At 35.3% G+C, this 16,098-nt stretch overlaps 1 protein-coding gene across 1 annotated transcript; it reads left to right on the top strand.

The window, feature by feature from the left end:
- Positions 1-9,365: 9,365 nt before the first annotated feature.
- LOC117427973 (forkhead box protein B1-like) lies at positions 9,366-12,109 on the top strand. The gene has a single exon (XM_034046416.3). The coding sequence runs from the start codon at positions 9,923-9,925 to the stop codon at positions 10,862-10,864; it is 942 nt and encodes a 313-aa protein (XP_033902307.3). The 5' UTR covers positions 9,366-9,922; the 3' UTR covers positions 10,865-12,109.
- Positions 12,110-16,098: the final 3,989 nt, after the last annotated feature.

Here is a 16,098-nt window from a genome sequence, read left to right as displayed (position 1 = left end):
GGATGGTAGAATTTCATCAAGAGCATTGCTGGCTTTTATTTACTCTCAATTAATCATGCTAAACTGTAAACAAAGTGTCTGCTTTAGTTGTGCTGACAATTATCTGCTTGTCAACATCTCCCTCAAGTACCTTCAGCAGCTGGCAAACACAGAAAGCAGGCTAATCAAAGTTACCAGTGCGCCTGAAGAGAAGATGCCCTTGAATGCTGCTCTAGCATCTACTGTAGGCTAATGCTTAACTCATTAGAGAACCAAGCTATAGTAATAAATGCAAAATGCGCCAAAGACTTTCTAAACCTATCGGTATTTGGTGGTCTTGCCAAGGAATAGGCCTAAATAATACCGTGATAAAATGAGAATGTATTTTGTCTTTGACAAAATTGCAATACAATAAAATATTGTTTATTGTTTTATTTTTTCAATGTATGACATCTTCTGAAGGATTGTTATTAAAACCCTATCACATAAAACACACACACACACACACACACACACACACACACACACACACACACACACACATATATATATAATTTCAGTATTTAATTATAATATTTAGAAAATAAAATGCGACAAAGACATACCATTGTATGCATCGCTTATTATTTTTCCTTAGTCTGCTGAAAAAAGAAAGAAAGAAAGAAAGAAAGAAAGAAAGATTTTGATTTATAAGTGGAAAAGGGTGGTTTATCTTCACTACTATTTATAAAACTAGAAAAAAAAAACATGAGGGTTTTTTGTGACAAAAGCTAATCAATTGTGCACTCAGTAATTGATTATAATGAAGTCTTTTTGCATTAATGAATGCCTGAGGTCTTTAGCAAAGTCTTGGCACCAAACGCCTCTTCCACAAGCTCTGTTTGGCTACCCCTGCAAACTTTTACAGGTAATGAACTAATGGTCAAGACAGCGGTACAAAAACAGTCCTGGTCACCCTTTCGGAATAGCCTTCCCCTTGTTTTCTCCAGCCTACTAATTTATGCACAATTAATTGAGATATATTTTATACTTGATGTGTTGTAAAATGAATATCTAATTTATTTAATTAGTCAATTAAGTAGAACTTCAGCATATGTTCAAAATGCCCAGAAGGTGTTCTTTTCCCAGGTACTTATTTTGATGTCATGAAAAAGCAGCTAATTAATTTTACATGCATATTAATTTAAGATCTATTGAGCAGCTCCCTTTGTGAGAGCAGATTTAATATTTATCTTTCTAACCTTTTTGGGGGAATTTGTATTGCTTCTTAAAACCAAACTTTTTAACAAATTTCACAGGAGGGAAATTACAAAAAAAAAAGAACAAAGTCTATTCCAAATTAGTAACTTTGCGCCTTCTTACTTCTAATTACTACGAACCTTAACTTATATATCTCATTCATAAACTATTCACAATCACAGCCCCTGCCACCGTATGTATCCTTATACACAATGGTCTATCCTGGTACTTGTAAAATGAAACATGAAATCCATGTACTTCTCCTCAAATTATTGCAACAAGTGCATTCAGATATTCAAAATGGTTTTGTTATTATAATTATAGAATGGCAAATTAATTATTTAACATTCCCAAACAGTGTCTTTAACCATTCCCATGGTAGTATTCAACATATAAGATATAAATTGTTGAGCCTACACTATATAAAATCAATAAGTTATACTGAACCAAAAAGTTACTAATTGTAGTGCACATTTAACTATTTAATTGATTCTACACGCAACCTTCTGTTTAACCATTGTACTTGTACAGAACCTACTGCATAAGCAAAGTAAGTCCATAAAATAATAATAATAATAATAATAATAATAATAATAATAATAATAATAAAAACCTTACCGGTATATATTTGTTAAACTGTTTCCATAATAATGGCCAAGGATATCCTTCAATAGTTCAGTAGTTGCTGACACCAAATAAAAGTATTTAGTTTATAGTGGTCTATTTTATTACGCAAAACCTTTTATTATTTTACGAAATAATATATCACAAAAGTTATCCTACAACTCGCAATTTAATTGAAAACTCAAATTAAAATAAAACGGAAGGCTTGTAAAGGGAATCACTTAGTCAAAATAAAGGCATAAGTGTTCGGTAATGGCGATGATAAAATTTGGTAACATCTTAACTTATCCTCTTTACAGACAAATTGATGAGCATTTTTAATTAACGAAAATCTGGGGGCACCGTGAGGGCTATGATAATGAAGTTAAATGAGTACACTGTAAAATATTCGCTAAACCAAGTACACTGGCGAAACCCTCCACCCCCCTTAATTCTGGAGCACTAAAAGGGTTTTGAGCACCATAATGAGATCCTTCTGTCTGCTAATTAATTGACACCCTCCTGAATATTCATATGCGCTAGCACCAATACGTTCCTAATTGCACTGTGGAATGGATCTCAGAGGAAGGTAAATCGCCATAGACTTAATTAAAATAATGCATTCCAGATACAGCACGGTGGAAATGAGTCATGTGCCGTCAAGTAGTAAGAATATGAAAGTGGCACCTGGTTTGGTTGCTGTTGGGAAAGTTCCACGACTGCACTGAAGTGAAAGCGTTCCTAGCCTCAGCTAAAACAAGATGCTGGTGACAGGATTTTTTTTTTTTTTTTTTTTTTTTTTTTTTTTTTTTAGAAAAGTAAAGTAAATAAATAAATAAAATAAAAATATCTATATATTTTTTTAAAAAAAAAGAAAATATGTATAATGCATCACTGCTATATAGGTGTAATATACAAAGGATGCCTATTAAAAGCAATATTATTTATGTTCGGTCTTGTATTTCTCGTCCTGCTGTGTTTCAATATCAATCAATAAACGACACACCTTTTAACTAAGCCATTTTATTATTCATACCGATACCATATCTGCTTCGACATGTACACACGTGTTTAGGTTCTATAAAGAACCATTGTTGTATACCTACGCAGCTGATGGCTCAATGTTAGGAAATGTGCCTTTGCTTAAAATATAGCTTTATTTTCAATGTCATTTTATTTATATAACAAACCAATACAGACTAATACATGTAGACAAAAGACTCAACAACAACAACTACTGATAATATATTCTATTAATAAACGTGAAAGCACGTATAGGCTGTGCTAACTGGGAGAACTGCATCCAACAACAAAATTGGTGTCTTATGCAGCTTAAAAGCTTAGAAGAGTTTATGTAAAGGTTTTAATTGCATATTTATACAAATGTTGCATTAACAATGTAAATTACACCGCCAGCAGTTGAAAGTTGTTTATTCATTAGTTCTTTAGAAAATCTACATTGCCTCTAGATACAGCTGGGTAATAATGTGATGAAATACACAAGCAATTTACGGAGTGCACAGCAGGGCCTGTCTGATCTCAGTATCAAGGTGGTATCAACAGGTTTAGAAACACAAGGGCACGCGGGAAACAACGCGATTGAAAGGATGCGTCTTTTGCGGTCCCCAGGAGCATTTCTGTACGCTTTCACTTTCAAAAACATACACTGTAATCCAAACGTCTATGAATCTTACATCTACAACATATTTAAACACATTTCTTGTTTTATACAGTGGTGTTTTTGTTTACTAACACTTAAAGTCAGTTAAATAAGATTTAGTTTTGTTATCAAGCATTTTGGATACTTTCACCAGACCTTGGTTAGATAGCCTTTTTTGTTGTTGTTTATTAACACGTGGGGGTGCTATAGGTTATTATAGCTTCTTTGTAAATTGTGCCTAAACATAGAAGGTTATTCTGAAAACACCTCTTAAAATATATTTAGAAAAATACTTTTTTAAGTATATTGAGCCTGAATACTTCTCACAAAAACGTTTTTAAGAGCACCTTCTGAAAAGACCCCTTAATATTCGTGCCATGCCTGTTATTATATATTTGATCGGTTTCACCTAGTTTATTTATTTATTTAAAATAAAAATACAATACATAGACTACATTTAAATAAAAAAAATAATAATAATAAACAGCCTATACTTCTCTCCCCCACCTCCCCTCCCAATGTTTTGCCAAAATATGGCTGGCTAGTAATCAGCAATCCATCTCTCAGATCATTGGAGGTTTGTTACACTTCAGCCGCCTTATATTTGCCAGCTTGGTGTGACAGCAGTGTGTGGTTTCCTGACGGTGTAAGTAAAACCCCTTCAAAATCAAAGAGAATTTGTGCTGCACTATAAGAAAGAAGGGGCTGATAATGAGCAAAATATTTTTCATGCACACGATGTAGCAAGACAGATTATTTGGTAGGCATACAGATACAGACAGACAAACAGAAACACACACAGTTGTATACTTCATTTCTCTTTTTTAATGTTTTGACATCACATGGTGCCTAGTCTTATTTCTGAATAGGACATATTTCAATAGTAGGCGAAATATACAAAGGACGATCAACAAAATCTATAGATTACTACACAAGTAAATACATAAATACATGTTGGACTGCATTTCAAAGATAGATAGATAGATAGATAGATAGATAGATAGATAGATAGATAGAGTAATTGTTTACTGTTCATTGCAATGCAATAGACATACATTTGAAGTGTACAACCTGTCGCTTCAGTTCTAAACTACAATGGAATTTGAATTACATTTTAAATATTGTTAAATGTTTTTGTAGGGAACCTTGAAATAGCTCAACATACATCCATATTTTTAAGCTGGCATTTTTTCACATAGTAATATACAACAATATTTTTAATGGGCCCCATCTAAAGATATATTTTGAAGCAGTTTTAAAGCATTATATTGTATAACGTTCTATGTCGTTCTTTTCTTTATCAGAAAATATGCATAGGGTCTCAAAATGTGTATGACATTATGACGTTTCACATACACCTACATACATACATTTATACATACCTAAATACATGTCTACATGCATCCACAGCTTTAAAAATATATTGTTTTATTGTATACATATTAGTCTAAGCTAATATAAATGCTGCCGTTTACACACGCTGGCATTCATTCCAGATACCACGTCAAACAATACAGCATCGTTTCCAATTAACGGCACGGTACAGCGTGCAAGAATTCCAGGCAAAAAAGAAAAAAAAAAAGATTAAATTCTTTCAAAGTCTACTTGACCCCACCTCCCCAGTCACCCACTAAACATTTTTCCCTTTTCTTGCTACTATATTCACTGGTCTGGGTGGCAATATATCCCAACTCGACTCAGTTTTGACAATGTTGTTTAGCTATCATTTGCTGCTTTTGAAAGAATGGAAGCAATCCTCTTTTTTTAACAACATTTGTTTCCTATTGTGGAGAGGTGCAGCAGTTGAGGGCAGACGTGTGAAAGTGGCAGTTTGATTCCCCTTTTCTTCCCCCTGACCCCAGCTTTTGTCCCCCATCACCCTGGGAATGTTACGCCTCGCTACTTTACTTTGAGATGCTTCAGAAAGTGTCTTTGTTTTTCCCTTTTTTAAGACACACACAAAATTGTTCTCAGTCCCCCCGCTGTAAAAGATACTTCAGATTGAGGCTCGGTTCACAAGTGCAATGCAATTTGGCTTAGCCCAACCTTTGTTCTGCTTGTACAAATGACCAAACAGTGCACACATTATACAGTTGATCTACTGCTGCCTGAACACGGAGTTTAGGACTTGGGAGAAAAGCGAGTTAATCTATTCAGTATCATGGTGGTATTTTCAGTGTGCGTTTCCAGCAAAACAATAGCCCCCGGCCATGAGCTATTGCAGCACAACAAAATAACCGCAGCAAAACAAAACGGTTAACAAACAAATACGGTGTGGCCATTAGCGTTTCGCAATTAATAGTTAACAGCGCGAAACTGACAAACGTTCAAAAGAGGAAAGTGGATTGTTCCGACTGTTGGGATTGGGTTTGTACCGAACCCTCATTGTTTCATCTTTACAAGTGGAATGTGCTGGGTGGTCTCAACCCAGTCCCGCTGTGGAGGAAACTAATTCACCACAACGAAGTTTCTATGATCAACAGCGATGACCATGGTTCAAATAAGCATGAAGCAATCCCATTTTGCAATGCAGGGATCCAGTCGTGGACACTGGGAAGCGCTGGGGAGCCAGGTAAACACTACCCTAACCAGTAAACTGCTTTGTGTTATACACCCCAAGCCCGACCTCCACATCACCTTTCAAACACGGCCGTCGCATCAAAAACCAAATACTTTAAAAAGCGTGACACAGCCAAAGTAAAACACACATGCTACAATAATAAGAAAGTAAATAAATCCCTTGTCTCGTATACTGACATCGTATACTGCTACTACCACCAGCTGTGGGCTCTTTGGGGTTCTCAGAATATCACATGGCATTAAGCGTGTCTCCAGATACTAACACAACGCTGCAAAGAATTATTCAAAACTCTTCAACGTTAATAATGATGACTAAAAAGATATAGAGGTACTACTACGACTACTACTACCTAATTATTCATTGAAATGGTATAAATAGTAACTAATCACCTGTTGAATTAACTTTTGTTTAGTAAATTGTAATTTCACAAGTACCCAATACACTAATTAACAAGAACAAATACATGCTTCAGTATTAAATGTTTTGTTTATTATATGCAAATTACAGATAATCCAGTTAATCTGATTTACAATCTTTGTTTTACAATGATTTTGTTAAAGAATATACTACCAAATACACTTACATTTAAAACATCTAAAATGTGTGTTTAAATATCTATCTATCTATCTATCTATCTATCTATCTATCTATCTATCTATCTATCTATCTATCTATCTATCTACACACATCCATATATACAAAATCAAATGTGAGAGATAGTACCAAGTTTTTTAAATTAAATTATTATTTTTAAAGATACACAAATAATATAAAAGACCAAAACATACTTCATTATATTAGCCTATATCCACTTTGTATAATAGCTCTTTGTGTGCAATATCAATACAAGCGTATAAATATACAGTATTTAAATTCGCTCTTGATTGGCAGTGTAGTTTGTTTTAACTGTTGTGTACAAAGTGGACAAAGGCTTAAAAAAAGATAAGTAGTTTCACACCACCAAAGTGGCAGATTTGGTAAAGAAGACTTGCACCTTCACAAAAGAGTCTCCGCATAAACGTTGGTTCCCATAGGCAGCCGGATCACTTTGGTAAACTTCATGTGAAAAGGCTGGAAAATTGAAATCCATTGCCCCTTTCTGCCAATACACAAACAGAAGAAAGAAAAGTAAAAAAAAAAAAAGAAAAAGAAAAAAAGTACTTCATGAAATGAAATCTGTGAGATAAAAGCTGCAAGCTCAAAACCCAGCGTGGAGTTGACTTTCTAGACGGGAAAGTCTGTTTTTGAAGCTGGCATTGTTTGGCAACCTAGGAAACCATAAGAAGCCGGTTGGTACTTTTTCACTGTTTTGTAAATATTAACAGCTTTGTGGGCCACTTTTTTTTTCTCTCGAGTGTGTGCCCACCCCATTCGCCCCCTCCACCACACTAAAAAGAGCGTCCTGCGTTAAACAGTACACCTGGGTCAAACCCCGAGGAATCAAAATCAATATTGTGTTTGTCACTTGTCTGCCTCCTCTGTCTTTGCGGAGTCAGCCTGAATGCCAGTGCAGTGAATTGTGGATTTATGGAGGGAAATTAGCATACGTTATTAGCAGATCTGGAACTGTGTGTGGTCCTGCTTGTGGGAAGGGGGCTATTGCAAACCCGCCAAGCAGAAAGGTGCTCCTTGGTGGGCTTAAAAAAAAAAAGGATTGAATGCCGATTGCTCCAAATAGTTTTCCATTTGGTTGTCACATTCATATAATGAACTTATGGGTTTTTTATACAGTTTTCACAACACCACCCTAAAACACTATTTGCATTTTTCTCAAGTACTCTCCAATTTGTTTTACATATACACAATGGACTTCGGTTTGCCTTATGAAGTTTTCTTTTAAGTTGAGTCTTCGTTTGCATATGTACGCTGCTAATTATCTGCGTTTTCACACTTTATACTCCATGTGGCATATACTGTTTAGCTTTATCTGTGTATACATGTTGAACATGTATTTCGTATTTTAAGCAAGCATAGTTTTATTCACCAATAACCTGTCTATGTTTTGGAGGGTATTACACTCCTCATCTGTATTTACTAACAAACTTATATCTCTAAAGCTTTTGTATTTATCTAGTTGCCTAATAATGACCCGTGCTTTTGTTTCACGTGATTCGTGTATTGGACTGCATGCACTTTATAGACTGCGACCTGTGTCATATCCTTTGCTTTGTTTTCTTGATTTCATTCATGTTTGATACATAAATTATGCATGTGCATTATATCATTTTTTAAATAGTTTTATTCTTCTCAATAAAACCAGCGTATGAACGAACATCTGCAGTATGCGAGAATAAAGAACACGAGGGTTTATGTAGTTGAAAGGTATACATGCAATAACAGGTTATTTTTTTCAAGTACTCGAGTTAATATTGAAAAACGTGCGCATGCATTTAAAGTGTCCGAAGTCTCTGTACTCATTTTAATATTAATGAAACAGTTTAATCTTCCATGTAGCGTGTTTAAGTAACGATTTGGCGTGTTACTGGAGGTAAAGATACTATTTGTGTCGACGATTAAACCCAGATTAACATAATACATATATATTTTTAATAACTGTCAATGAAAGATTGAGAGTTCAATAAGTGTTTGCTACCGTCACTACATGTCGTTACAAACAGAAATTGCATTTACTATTATTTGTGCTAATAGGCTACACCGTTACAATTCTGTATAGCCTGCAAGCGGTGTTACTAACTTAGAATGCATAATATTTTAATAGCACTTTTATTTCAGAACGATGAGACTGAGCGGCGAGGTAGCGATTACTTAATTGTGTTTATAAGAACACCTGCTCCAAAAACCGACCAACATTTAAAAATCATATTTGCATGCACTTTAAAAGCTACCAAAACAATGTAATTATTTATAAAGTCTTACAATAAAAAAATGCTTTATTATAACTTGATGTACGCCTAATGGTTAAAATGAAACTTGATCGTAATAAACAATTTAAACAAAATTGGTGACTAACAGCAAATAACAAAAGCTCCGATGACAATACAGAACAAATAGAAAGCCAACCAATTTCCATGTCAAACATTCCATTGCTCACTAGCTCCATTTGTAAGTGTGAATTGTAGACTAAGCACCCTGCAAAGTCCACAGAAAGGTTAGCGCATACCTTCACACACTGTTACTGGGTGCCATCGCACTTCAATTCCGGTTGCTGGGCCTTTTCACCCCTTCGCTCCGTCTTCAAATGGAAATGATTTCTATTGGCCCAAGGTGTCCATGTAAATAGGTGTAAATGAAACCAGATTATGCCTTTCTCTCAGCCCCCTCCCCCCCAAGGCGATTGTCATGTGATAGCAAAGAAGTGGCACATTAATGAAGCTCCTCTGCAGGGGTCTTTTCTGCTCATGTCACCACATAAAACTATCAGATGGTTAGAGGAAGGACATGGAGGCAGCAACTTATATCATATTGTCAAGAAAAGGAGAAGAGATCTGCCCTATTTAGTTGGCTTGTGGGAAAAAAGAAGGTTACTGCCGCTTGCTTAAGTAAAGATCAGAGCTCAGAAAATGAGACTGTTTTCTTAGGACTGCTTACAAGACCTACAGCATCCACGCTCTGGACTGCCTTTCTGTAAACACAGAACAGGATATTTTTCGCCGACCTTTTAACAAGTTTTACACCGGGAGAAATTATTTATTTACTTAAAAAAAAAAAAGTCAGGTTATTATTTGGTAATTCGAACTAATTCCGGAAGTTGCATAATACGCAAGCACCTCTAATTCCATGCTGAATCTGAAACTTCGCAAGGCTGAGAAGATTCAATCGTCAGACCAGACTCGGATACTGCTGCTGCTCTGAAACTAGACGTCTTCGGCAGAGTTAAAAAAAGTACTCACACGGAGAAGATGCCTCGCCCGGGGAGAAACACGTACAGTGACCAGAAGCCACCTTATTCGTACATATCTCTGACTGCCATGGCCATACAGAGTTCGCAAGAGAAAATGCTCCCTCTCAGCGAAATCTACAAGTTTATCATGGACAGATTCCCGTATTACAGGGAAAACACTCAGAGGTGGCAGAATTCTTTAAGACACAACCTGTCCTTCAACGACTGCTTTATAAAGATACCCAGGAGGCCGGACCAGCCGGGTAAGGGTAGTTTTTGGGCACTTCATCCCAGCTGTGGCGACATGTTCGAGAATGGAAGTTTCTTAAGGCGCCGTAAACGCTTTAAGATAATGCTATCAGATCACCTGGCACCATCCAAGCAATCCGATGCTGCCCATTACCTACAGCAGCAGGCTAAACTGAGACTGAGTGCATTGGCAGCGACTGGTACCCACCTGCCCCAGATGTCCTCTTACAACGTCGGGCTGTCGCAGCCGTCCACATTCAAACACCCGTTTGCCATCGAGAACATCATCGCCAGAGAGTACAAGATGCCAGCAGGACTGACCTTTTCTGCCATGCAATCCATGTCAGCTGGTTACCCGCTGCCCAACCAATTGACCAGTGCCTGGCCCCACATGTACAGCACCAGCGTGATAGACACAGCAGCACCCATTTCAATGGCCACCAATGATTACAGTGCCTACGGGATGCCCATCAAGCCTCTTTGCCACGGAGGACAGACTTTACCGGCCATCCCGGTACCGATCAAACCTACCCCGGCTGCAGTCCCAGGTCTGTCGGCGCTGCCTCTACCTATCCCCGCGATCTTTTCGAACTGTCCTCCGTCTCTCAGCCCCACATCCCCACAAACAGCAACCAGCCAAAGCAGTCCAGCTACCCCAAGCGAGACTCTAACAAACCCCACTTCAGCATTGCAGTCTGTGGCAGTACACTGACACGGGCGGATCATCAGGACTTTAAAACCACAGGTTTTTACCAATTCCAAAGTTTTTCTCTTTGAAAACAAAACAAAAAAAGTTATATAAAATCCCTCGGGCAAGGGAATTGAGAGTTGCATTTGTTTATACATGTTTTGTTTCTGTGTTCGACTGCGGTTTCCTTTGCATTATTTTAAATATTTCAATGTTTAATTTCATTAGCTAACCACAGAGTTATGACCAGTTTTAAATATGATATTAATTTAACAACCCCAGGTTATTTCACTGTCAATATAGAAAATAAGACAATGTCTCTAGTCATTTTTTGTGTCTTAAGTTAGTGTGCCTGTAAAGTGTATACTGTTACATTATGAGAACCAATAGTGGGGAAAGAAATGCTTTACATTCAGCCACAGAAACACATTTAAATTGCTAATCACCTTGAACTTCTTAAGGAAGGCATTTCCGTTTCTCATTATGTTTTGGAACAGCCTCAATAGAAATAGTTTAAATGTAAATGGTCATTTGTTTATTCACTTAGCCGGTGAATACCCACAAAATGCGTCCTCTTGTAATGCGTAATTTGACATTAATGAAAGTGACAATAGATTAGAGTGGATCGAAAAAGTAAAGATGATACATTTAATGTAAATAAAATCGAAGTTATGAATATGCTGTGAAATCCTGATCCGGGTATTAGGCTAATGCCCACATCTAAGGGTTCAATAAACTTGAATGTGAAGTCAGTTTTCTTGCTCTGCGTGCAAAAGTTATAAACAGATCTTTTCAGAATATTTGTTGCAGTTGGTATGCCAAATACCTGGTAAGGCAAATAGCTCACATTAATATACATAGTTATTTAAACATGAACAATCATATAGCATTTCATTAAAATATACGAACTTGAAACGTGGGCTGGTTTGTAACCAATGGTGCTCCGTGCACTAAGAAAAAACAAACTTGTAAATTATTGCAAATAGGAGTGATATTAGCGTGCAAAAACGCCTTTTTTAATTTCCTTGTTTTAGAATTTCTGTAGGTTGCAGAAAACAAATGTTGTTCTGTGAAGCATTTAAGTTAAAATATGTGGTGGCCACTTGTAAGAAATTATGTAAATGTTACTTTTCTGTACAGATAAAGCATGTTATTTCCAAACGTTGTGTTGTTGCTGCAAGCATGCGTGCTTTTAAAAAGTGTGCGAAGTGTCTGCATTAAATTATAAACTTGGGCATCGAAATATTTTCTCATTAAAACATATGTTCACCTAAAACCTCTGTTCTGTGTCTTCTTTTAGGCCATGTACTACATTTCAACAGAAAAACTAAGAACTAAAATGCGAAAGAATAATACATCAGAAATACATTCTGAAAATCACTGTTTAGAAAAGTTATGTTTTACTACGTGTTGCAAAACAACTTGTTTTATATCTAAAGCATATTCATATTTAGGTAAACCCATAATTAAGCAACGCATCAACCTACTTATAATATTAGGATACCACAGCCTACTAACACGTACAATAAATTAATATATATATATATATATATATTTTTCTAACATAATTGTTACTTTCTGAATAACTGATGGGCCATTTGTGTTTAGGCTAATATTGTTATGCATTGCTCAAATGTAAAGTTAAAAACAAAACAAACAAACAAAAAAACATCTATTTGTATTTTAAATATAATTTTTAAAATTTTAAAAGACACATTATGTGCCACCAAATAATATCTAATAACTAATGGCATAACTTGTTTAACCAGAATCCTTTTCACCTGTCACCTTTTGTATTGTAAAAATAATTTTTTGTGACGTTATAGCCAGGAAGTGTCGTTATCATGTTTTTTTTGGTATTTATGTCGGAAATACAAAAACAAACAAACAAACAAAACAAAAACAATCCTGATATCTTTCACGCAGTATAAGGCACCGGATCCCACACAAACAGTTAAATAAAGGGGTGAAAATAATGAATCAAGCGGGTAATTAAAATGCATGAAGTTACTATAGTTATAGTCACAGGAGACAACTGAGCCCATTCATCAAGCTCTCTTCAATTGAACAGAATGCGCGCAAGAAACACTTTCTCGCTGCTAAATAGTTAAGCGAATTCAAAATATTTGTGTTATTATTATAAAAAATGTCTAGTAATTGTAAACCAAGTGTTTAAGAATTGAGCATACATCTATGCAACATATTTATTTTAGCATGTCTGTATTTCGCGCTGTGGTGTTCGTGTTTTTGTGCGTCTGATAGCATATTGCTCCATACTAAAAACCAAAGCCAAAACAAACAAACAAACAAACAATAAAACGTTTACATTTTGTTGCATAACATGTACGCTTCATTCTTTAATGAGGTATGTGTCATTTTTTGTTACATTTTGATATTTTCTAAAACCGATCAAGCCTAATTCCAAATAGGCCTATGTTGCTCCGAAATAAAACATACATTCTCTTTTATATTCATGCTTTACTGAGAGTAACAAAACAAAACCAAATAATAATTTTAAAAAAAAGACAAGCACATTTATATTTGTCACGAAAGGCCTTGGTGTGTGTGAATATCTCATCATATCCAAACAGCTTGTTTTGCCCGTGTTTTACCATTTTGAAAAAGACAAAGAAATATCTGGAAAGACGTGAAAGGTTTTACTTGTTTCTTTTAAACTAACAACAAATTATCTAATTAATATGTTTCAATTACAGCATGAAAAAGAGGGGCTTTTGGACCGCCTGCTGAGTGTGTTACAATAGCCTCAGCTCGCACTATTGGAATTCACAATTACTTCACATCTGTGTCTTTATTTTCCCAGTATCGGCATTTAAACTCCTCTCAAGATCACTTCAGACATGGGCCGAGTTATGAAATATACTCCAGGTGCCAAATGCGCGCCCCCAAAACCAGTAGACCCGTCTCCCATGTACGGCAAAAAAGAAAAGCTCATCGAGGAATATTAAACAAATATATTCGAATTCTGTCACTTTATGCAATTGAGTAGATCAAATAAAGGGTCTCAGCCACTTCATTCACTCATTCACTTGAAAAGAAAACGCAAAGAATAGCAAACTTAGACTGGGCCACCGATGTAGATTTAGGCCTTTTTTCTAAGAGACAAAAAGACTGAATTTCCACAAACACATTGCTGACTGGGGGACTAGGAAACGAGTTCTGGAACTCCTTTGGAATTCAAATTCATTCGATCCCCTTCTTTTTAGTCTGTTTGCACAACAGTGCAAGTTGTATTGACATCATGTACATAGCATTAATCGCGGAGTGTTTACTATGAATAGAGAAGTTTGTTTCTCCCGGTTTAAAACTTTTAGGAGAACCATTTGGTAGTCTCTTCAGACAATTTAAACGCCATTATATTATGAGGTTGTCGCATTTTTAAGTTACTTTACAAGAAAGTCCTTTGCACACACATTTTTAATGAAGAAAATTGCTACCGTTATTTACCACGTTATTGGCTATTATGCGTAACAGTAATGTACAGATCAAAACCCTTAACTATACAGGCTGGCTTTATAAAACTTTTTTGATTTATGCGTTTCTGAATATATATATATATATATATATATATATATATATATATATATATATATATATATATATATATATATATATATATATATATATATATTAAAGCACAATTCCCTGGTCTTCAGAAAAAAAAGACATAGCCAACCTGTTCACAATGTCCTACACAGATATCTTCCATATTAAATACATCTGGGTTTTAGAATAGGCCTACATCTTTTTACACGGCAGATATAACTGAGACACACTCTGATTATCAAGTAGGAATAAGTAGCCAAAATAAACTGACCGAAATAAGTTATTTTATCCAATCGGTTATAATAATAATAATAATAATAATAATAATAATAATAATAATAATAATAATAATAATAATAATAATAATAATTTCGAAATACACAACAAAGTCACATTGACACGGTGGTGTAAATAAATATAATAGTTTGAATACTGTATTAATATTATTTCTAAAGGGCACAATTTGTCATCGCATTTCAACGTATATCCGCAGTGAGTAATGTGCGTCTGCAAGTGAAAACGAACCAGTGTTCCATTAATTAGAGCGGCTCCTGAGGGAGAAATTAGAAATCAGAATTAATTCACGGCCAGGGAAAACTCCCAACGTCTAACTCTGTACTAAATATGCCGTCTCGGATCATCCCTGGCTCTCCCTTTCAATAAAGTTATGTATTACAACAGGCGCTGGCATGCTTAGAGTGTTTATTTACTTCTTTATGAATTAATGGGTTTGTGGACGGCATATCAATGTCTTGCAAATATACGTGACTGCATGAATGGATTAAAAAAAGCAGAGCTGACAGGAGTGACAGAATGCACGGTGCTACCATGAAGCAAATCAACCCTATTCACTTTAAACATTACTTTGGATTACTTTTTGTCGTTATGTTTGATAAATGATAAACCGACACTGTGTGTATATGGGGTATACAACATGATTTATTATACATATGATTAAAGCCTAGACCTATAGTTATTCTGTATACACTATTTATTAATGGAATATACTTTCAGTATATACATATATTTTTAATACAAGCATTTTAATTCTATCATTATTACAAATATAGAGGATAATGAACCGCGTGCTTTGTCGGATGGTTGTCTCTTATGAGTCAACTTGTCTCTACATGCAACAAGCTACGATTTTTAAAATAGAAAACTAGACATTTTCATCCAGTACAGTAAGCAGAGCATTTAAGATATTAGAATTCATGTAACCTTATGCAATAAAAAGCAACACACGTGTGTCACTGAAATATCATTTTAATGTCTCTTTAATTTGTTATTAGATTCTGCTTCAAAATACATACAACGTTGTCAAATATATAAATGTATGATCTTTTTTTAAATATATATAAAAGTAGACATTTCAACTAACAAATACAGGCTGTCATGATAAACAATAATACAAGATATGCCTATTAATAGCAACAACAACGCTGGTGTAAAAAGTTAACCCTTTAGTTGAGTTTATGAAAGTCTAGAAGAGGTAACAAAAACAAGTATTTACAAAGCAAATAAAACAACACACTGTGAGAACTGGAATCAGATTTTAATTTCGATAATGAATAGATGTATTTTACAGTATAGGTTTCTATTGACAGCGATTTTGTTGTTTAACCAAACAGGTGTTCATGTACCACCGTGTTCAGTTTATTAATAAAATCACTTCTCTCCAGATCAGCACGAGT

Source organism: Acipenser ruthenus, chromosome 24 (genome assembly GCF_902713425.1).
Source record: "Acipenser ruthenus chromosome 24, fAciRut3.2 maternal haplotype, whole genome shotgun sequence".
Lineage (NCBI taxonomy): Eukaryota > Metazoa > Chordata > Actinopteri > Acipenseriformes > Acipenseridae > Acipenser > Acipenser ruthenus.
The sequence above is the reverse complement of the archived record's forward strand: the minus strand, read 5'-3'. Positions and strand labels throughout refer to the sequence as shown.

What these genes read in the sequence shown, in the direction of transcription:
- LOC117427973 (XM_034046416.3), top strand. Translation starts at nt 9,923, where the DNA reads ATGCCTCGCCCGGGGAGAAACACGTACAGTGACCAGAAGCCACCTTAT.